The sequence below is a fragment of the Physeter macrocephalus genome, chromosome 7 (genome assembly GCF_002837175.3).
Source record: "Physeter macrocephalus isolate SW-GA chromosome 7, ASM283717v5, whole genome shotgun sequence".
Classification (NCBI taxonomy): domain Eukaryota; kingdom Metazoa; phylum Chordata; class Mammalia; order Artiodactyla; family Physeteridae; genus Physeter; species Physeter macrocephalus.
The window spans coordinates 28,478,312-28,486,429 of NC_041220.1; the positions used below are offsets into that span (position 1 = coordinate 28,478,312).

The 8,118-nt window shown below is 36.9% G+C and overlaps 1 protein-coding gene across 10 annotated transcripts in view; it reads right to left on the reverse strand.

Annotated features, from left to right (window-relative positions):
- SLC10A7 (solute carrier family 10 member 7) overlaps window positions 1-8,118 on the reverse strand; it is a 265,905-nt gene that overhangs the window by 183,503 nt on the left and 74,284 nt on the right. For 9 of the 10 annotated variants that reach the window (XM_024126596.3, XM_028491741.2, XM_024126595.2 and 6 more), the window contains exon 5: window positions 1,199-1,237. The exons of the other annotated variant lie outside the window; for it this stretch is intronic. In XM_024126596.3, coding sequence (XP_023982364.1) covers window positions 1,199-1,237 — 39 coding nt within the window. The remainder of the gene's footprint in view (window positions 1-1,198; window positions 1,238-8,118) is intronic. 10 annotated transcript variants of the gene reach the window in all.

The window sequence follows — 8,118 nt, forward strand, 5'->3', positions numbered from 1 at the left end:
AAGAAAATATCACTGAGTCTAAAATAAGTAGCTCAAGAGATCATTTGCATTGAATGGATTCTATTACCTCTCTTCTGAAACCCAATAATAATAATACACCATCGGGAATAATATTACTACTTCTTTAAAAATAAGACAGAATCTAAGCATGTATTTTGCAGAAGCTACATCATTAAAGCTACATCACTGGGACATTAAAAGCTATATAGGACTGTACAGAATTAACACTATGTAACAATATGTTTTAAAGCTTCAAGTACATTTAAATACATACAATAATGAGTGACATAAAGAGCATCTTAAACAGAAGTAATTGATATTTTGCCTAGACTCATGAACCAGCTTATATACTTCGCTGATTTCATTCTCAATTTTTTGTAAATCACTGTAACCACATATCTGTTAGTGAGTTATATATCTAAAAATACAATATTCTAATTTGTTTTCATCAATTTAGCAAAGTTTTAGGGAGGGTATAAATAAAATATTCAGTTGACAGAAAACTCAGTTTCTTTCTCATTCTTTCATAACACAAACCAAGTCTTTGTTTATATCATCTGTTCAAAAGATAATGATTAAAAAATGCTAAAATAGTATTGTCCTTATAATTATATTGGTTCTACTTATGAAAAATGAACTATTTTAAATCTTTTTATATACAATTGATAGTTCACATGTCAAAAAATATTGTATTTTCTTGCAAATTACTCATTAGTTATTTTCTCATTTCAATTTTTTTTTCACATAGATTTCTCAGAAGTATCTAAGACAGTAGCTTCTTTAAAAGTGAAATGTACAAAATAAATGACATGTCAACAAGTAAATTAGCATTCCCTTTCTGACCAGCTGGGTCATGTTTCCTTTTTCAAAATCCTCAGTCCCATGACACAAAATAATAATAATCTAAAAGACCTCATTAAATGATCAATATATTGACATACTCTATAAGGAGACACATAGTGTTTTGATTCCTTGAATCCATTAAATGGAATAGTAAACCCAAGCCTCCAAATTATATTATAAGAGAACATTTCCTCTATTTAGTAATTTTCTTTAGGGTATGGATAATGGCATATGACAGGATTCAAGAACTTTTATATTTAACCAAATAGTAAAAAAAAGTCCAATTTTCACTAAATATTTCATACAAACATCACAACAAAAGTTATAAAAGACAAATTAAACCATGTTTACTCACCAAAAAACTTCCAAAGGCTGAATTAAATATTGCAGCTGCCTATAGAGAAAATAAATGGGGGGAAAAAAACTCACTGAAAGTAAATAGGAAAAGGAAAAGCAAAGACCATCATTCTCCCATCCCCCATTATTCAAAACCTTAAAACACTGACTCTGTAAAGCAAAGTTAGTCACTGCTTACAAAAATTGCCAGTAGCCTGTAGTTTACTAAGATAGATGAGCTACAGCTTAGGAATTCATAAATAATGGGTCTCAAAAGCAAGCAGAAAAGGCTTGCCATAAGATGCTTTGAACCTATATGACAGTACTGAAGAATCATCCCCAATAGCAAATTGAAACCTTGTTGTTATTGATTTTGCTACTAGACTTAAAACAATCAGAGGTTGATTTAGTCACACACAAAAAAGAAAAAATATAAAAAGAAAAGAAAGGAAGAAAATTCATATTACTGGGAAAAGGAATACCAGAATTGTAATGCAAACATTAACTACTCTCCATCAGGGAGCATAAGACCTATGAGCTACACCCACAAAGTGAGATCTGTAGTTCCCATACAGCGCACATTAGAAATATGAACAATGCTGTTAAGACCATGGAAGTTATTGCTACACGATTAATTCTAAAGTAGAAACAGGCAAGAAAAACTTCTGTTTGGTGTTCAAAATTCAAAGAAGAAATACTTGACTTTGAGCTTACCTAAATATCCTGGGAATACATAGTAGATATAATAGAGTTCTTAACTTTAATTCAATCACTATAGTCCATGAAGCTACACCTGAATTCTGAAAGCTTCTCACATGACCTCCAAAAGATAAAAACTCGTATAATATCCAATTTGATGAAAAAAAAAGAGAGAAAGAAAAATAATAAAAAGCGGAAGGAGGGGCAGAGAAAACCTATTGACATCTCCTGTGGATCCAGAGCAGAATTAAATTAATCATCATGGACATTAGCAGCCACATGTAGTAGGAAGAGGATGTCAGTTTCGCAAGTTTGAATAAAGTCCAAAGCCAAGCTAAGAGCTGTAGCTGAAAATCCCTTCTGCTCCAGAAGAGAGTGCAATGAGAATGCATGGGTAATGAGATCCTTGGCTCCAGAGAGCTTAGCTCTCCTATTCAAGTTCATAATTAATTCAAAGCTTTGATAATTTCATTAGATTTCTCCTTTGCTGGCCTTATCAATAAAAGATGGCACTGGACCACAGCTCTGCTGTGGCATAAACATAGGCACAGGCACAGACCAGGGAAACCTTTGCTTCCTGACAGGGACAATGGCATATGGTATTTCACGTTGTACAGGGAGCAGTGAAGAAAAAAAAAGATGCGGCTAAATAAAACATCACAGATGACAAATGTAAACTGTAGCAACATATTTAACACATCTTCCTAGAATCCGATTATGGATGATTCAGGAAAAAGTTTTATGTGCAGAGAAAAATAAGTAAAACTGTATAAATAAATGAGCTGTGGGGAGATCAATAGGGAACACTGCCTTCTTTTTGATAAAAATGTACTTCGCCACAAACAATGTTTATTTCTAGACCCTATTTTGTGCTTAGAACGAGTTTCTCTCCTTTTAGTAAAGAAATGAGGTATTCCTGTTTGAGCTCCTCTCTTCCAAATGTGTTTCTTTCCAGTGCCTTTCACCAGCCTTATACTAGATCACTAATAGTTTTGCCTAGCATTTAAAAAAACAAACAAACAAACATGGAACATTAGAAACAAAAAGACTCAGAAGTCAAAGTAAAATAAGTATTAACTACTACTCATTAGATCAAATCGCTAAACTCTCACTCCATCCTGTTCTCTTTTAACCCAAACCCAAGCAATATATTTTATGTGGATTGGCTATGTTCCTGCATTTTATAAAATGATGGTGATGACAGTGATGAGATATCTTAGGCATCCAAAGATGCTGCAGGCCAACTTCTTAGCTATTTTCCTGACAGTGGTGATGGATTTGAAATCACTCACCATGCAGTGGGCTCTGGCAACCATTGGTGACTTGGCTGATTAAGGTTCTGGGTTCTCTGAAGAACCATGTGAAATCGGACACCGAACCAAGGGTCCTGGGCTCAAGAGCAACAAATAATTAAGCTAACAGTTGCTCAATTTTGCCGTTGCAGCATAGGAAGCCATTACGTTTTCCAGAGTTCCAAAAAGTGATGACAAATATTTAGAGAGCTTTTAATTGATATATAAAGACAAGCGTATCTTTTGACTTAAGGGGGAATTCCCAGATCCTCAGCATGAACTACAAGGCCATCCATGAACAGGTCTCTGTCCATCTCATTTATTGCCTCAAAATTTATATTCTGACAGCACTAAACTACTTGTGATTCCTCACTCATCATGCTGTTTCTTACCTCTTTGCGCCTTGGCCTGGAATGCCCTTCCGTCTGCCAGGGAACCCCCATTTATCTTAGTGACTCAGCTTAAGCATCGTCCCTCCAAGAAGCTTTCAGTCACCTCCTCAATGCTCACACATCCATTCTTCTGGGTGGCCTGAGTGTCCCCATACCTGCTGTCACAACATCCTGAGCATACTTCTGCCCTGGCACTTGTCACACTATTGAATGAGATATCTACATGCCTCCCTGCCCCACGAGAGACTCAAGTCTTCTAAGGAAGGAATCTCATGAAGCTCGTCCTGAGCACCTCCATGTTTGCTAATTGGATTTCTAAAATAAGTAGGATTCCCAGAAATGTCCAAAGTCTACTTCTCCAACTACATTATTCTATGCGTGTGGCAGAATCCAAGGATTGGCAGGCAAAGAAGACTGGATCTGCCACCTGGCACCACAGCCAAGCAGTGGAAATGACATTTAGACTTTGGTCTCTCACCCAGTATAAGTATCTCTCTCACAGCATCGTATTTTACTTCTCTTAATCTCCCTATTCTTACATAGTTATATACACACGCTTAATGTAATACAAAAAATGTTTTAAAATTTGCCACTGCTATATAGCAATAGAGTGAGTTAAATAAAATCTAGAATTACCAAGGAATACTCTGTAGCCATTAAAAAGATGACCTGCATATACTGATATTAAAGCAGGCTAAGATATTTTAAGTAAAAAAAGCAAGTTTCAAAACAGTGTGTGTAATTCCTTCAGTACGTGTTTCTCCACACCACCATGAAATTCACCCACCACCAGCTGGGTTTTCTACAATTCAACTCATTTCTGACATTATCTAACCTCAAATAGCATCAGATTCCCCAGGTTAAGGGTTCAGAACCACAAGGCTGTCCCCACTTCAGACGTCAATCAAAAGTCAAGTCTGTCGGGCTTCCCTGGTGGCGCAGTGGTTGAGAGTCCGCCTGCCGATGCAGGGGACACGGGTTCGTGCCCCGGTCCGGGAAGATCCCACATGCCGCGGAGCGGCTGGGCCCGTGAGCCATGGCCGCTGAGCCTGCGCGTCCGGAGCCTGTGCTCCGCAACGGGAGAGGCCACAGCGGTGAGAGGCCCACGTACCGCAAAAAAAAAAAAAAAAAAAAAAAGTCAAGGCTGTCACCTGTGCTTCTGACCAACTGACTGTAAATCGGAGGTTCCACAACCCAGTCCCCTCCAGTTTGATTAATTTGCTAGAGCAGCTCACAGAACTCAGCTTACTCACTAGATTACTGCTTTATCATAAAAGGCTATAACTCAGGAACAGCCAGATGGAAGAGATGCAGAGGGCAAGGTATGGGGCAAGGCTGTGGGGCGGCCATGCCCTCTGATCACATGCCTCTCTCATCAACTCCAGTGCTCACCAACCCAGAAGCTCTCCAAACCCATCCTTTGGGTTTCTATAGAGGCTCCATAACATAGCATGATTGATTTCAACATTGGCCATTGGCGACTGAACTCAATCTCCAGCCCCTCTCCCCTCCCCAGAGGTCCAACCTTCTAATCTCTGGTTGGTTCCCCTGGCAACCAGCCCCATCCTCAGGTTAGCTAGGGGCTTTCCAAAAGTCATCTATTTAGCATAACAAAAGACACTTTTTTCCAGCTCTCTTCACTTAGGAAATCTAATCATTTTAGGAGCTCTGTGCCAAGAATTGAGACAAAGACCAAATATATATTTCTTATTATAATCATAATATCACATGCCTATTGTGTAAATGTGTACACACACACACACACACATATACACAGACAAGTATAAAAAAACACTTTTTTTCTGAAAGGGATCACAGAAAAAAACCTCTTAACTATGATTAAATTTGTTTGAAAGGAAATGAGTGGGGGTCATTTTTATTTTTCATTTTCTTCTGTCTGTCCTGTTTGTCTTCTTCTTTTAAACGTGTTGCATTTCTATATCTGGGCAGGAAGATGTTGAGGCATTTACTGTTCGCATTTTAAATCCCTTTGTGTTAAAAATGGAATACGTATTTTATTTTTAAATAAAATTAAGATTTCAATCCCTACTTTGCACGTTAGTGATATCTCTTGCTGGCTGCCTGACGAGCTGGAGGTTCAGAACCCTCTGGAACATACATCAGTGTGCTGGGGGTATGAGAAGCCAGAGGATGAACGGAGGACACCTTCCACAAGTATCTGTAGCATGTGAATATTTGGTTTTGAAAATAATCCAAAAATGCACTTTCCTTTTTATATTAAAACAAACTTGGCTGTGTACAAACTTCATGTACTGAGATCAAACATGAACCACCAAAGACAATTTGTTCTGAAGGGAGGACCCCTCAGGTTATATGACCAGACTGTCTTAGGATATGAGTTTCCTCTCCTCTGTCTTCTAGAAGCCACACCTGAGAGAGTCCATTGATTTCTTTTTTTTAAAGATTTTTTTTTATTTTATTGAAGTATAGTTGATTTACAATGTTGTGTTAATTTCTGCTGTAGAGCAAAGTGATTCAGTTATATATATTCTTTTTCACATTCTTTTCCATTACAGTTTATCAGAGGATATTAAATATAGTTCCCTGTGCTACACAGTAGGACCTTGTTGTTTATTCATTCTGATTTTTAAATAGTGCATTTTATTTATTAACTCCTTTTCCAGAAACAACTTAATTACCCATTCCCCCTCTAGAATGTTCCATCACAAGAAGAATTTTGTCTAATTTGTACAAGATTGTATTTTCACTGCCTAGAACAGCACCTGACTTGTAGTAAACCCTCAACGAATATTACTGAACCAAAGAATGAATGAATAAATGAATGAATGAATGAATAGTGCTTATGTTAACTGAATGTCCTGCACAGTAATGTTTTCATTATCAACTCAGGAATCCCAAGTGCAAAGTACATACCTTGGTGTAATCATGTTTGATGGATAATTTGATCAATGCTAACTAAAAAAGTTCATATTGAGGTGGTTTTTTAATACTGAGTAGACTGGCTTCCTTTATATTGTACATTTTTAGATAATATATTGCTTTTAGTATCAGCCCAGTTTTACTTGAAATATGGTATTTTACTAATGTTTCATTATATATTACAGCATGTCTTTATTAAATTATTTTGGAAAATTGAGTAAGTTCAATAACAAATTAATTTCTTCATAACTTACTTGGAATTATTTGAAATAAAAAGGTAAATTAAAAAAAAAAAAAAACGCTGAAAAGCATGGCAACAGAGTGCTCTCTAACTCAGGAAATCAAGTGCTTCCATTGCTGAATGCCCTTGAATGCTATGAAGTCCTACCTGACAGTAAGCCCAAAACCTTCACCTTCTATAACTGCTGTGCACTGACCATGTTCCATGCTCTGGAGTTACATAAACACGTGGTCCCCTTATAAAATGACTGCACGGGGCTTCCCTGGTGGCGCAGTGGTTGCGCGTCCGCCTGCCGATGCAGGGGAGCCGGGTTCGCGCCCCGGTCTGGGAGGATCCCACATGCCGCGGAGCGGCTGGGCCCGTGAGCCATGGCCGCTGGGCCTGCGCGTCCGGAGCCTGTGCTCCGCAACGGGAGAGGCCACAGCAGAAGGAGGCCCGCATACCACAAAAAAAAAAAAAAAAAAAAAATGACTGCAAAGTAGACTGCTTTTAAGGCTCATAAAAGTAATAAATACCCTGGGAGTTAAATTATGGAGAGAGTAATTCCAAAAGGGGGCAAGATAGCTCTCTATGTCACTAAGACACTGAACAGAAGAAATTGTACTATCAGCTTAATGTTACTCAAAATATGATATAAAAGGGACTTAGAATCCTGGATCCAACATCCACTTGTTGTGTTACTTCAAGTAAGTTATTTAATATCATTAAGTATAATTTTTTCCATCTGTAAAATAAGGATATTAATACTAACTTTCTTCCTCTAAGAGTAAAGTGAAATAATTAATAAAAATTATACACTTAGTGGATGGCACTTGTGAACACCCATTAATGGTTGATTTTTCAGATGGTTTTACTTCATACATTAACAAAACAAGGAATAATATTGCTTTTTTCTGCTTCCCTTGAAATTATTTTCATAGAAATTCTCAAGTGAAAATTAACGGTTAGAATGAAGATTATTTTTACAGAGATATTTTAATCCTAAACCTAAATGATACTGAACAAGTTTCCTTCAGAATTAACAATATCTTAAGCTTTAAGATACCCATCATACCAGTACATCAGGTATTTATTGCTTAGAGGGGGAACTGAGTTATCTGTTGAGGGATTTAATTTGCAAAAGTAAAATATAAGATAGAATAGAGGAAAATCCACTTAAAATACAGGAGACCAAGGATCAAATACTCATGATTGTAGGTTTTCCAGCACTCAAATTATTTCCATTAGATAAGACAGTCTTTGCATTCCTATGTGTGCCAAATAGGGCTTCCAAATTAAAACTCAATGTGTTTTTGCATGTTTGGAGTTTACTTGGTAAAGGGAAGTAATGTGAAGGTAAAAATAAAAAATTAAAATATTTTGGTATTATTTTCATTTGGCGTTTCCTTAAGAGTTTACATATAACTATCTTTTG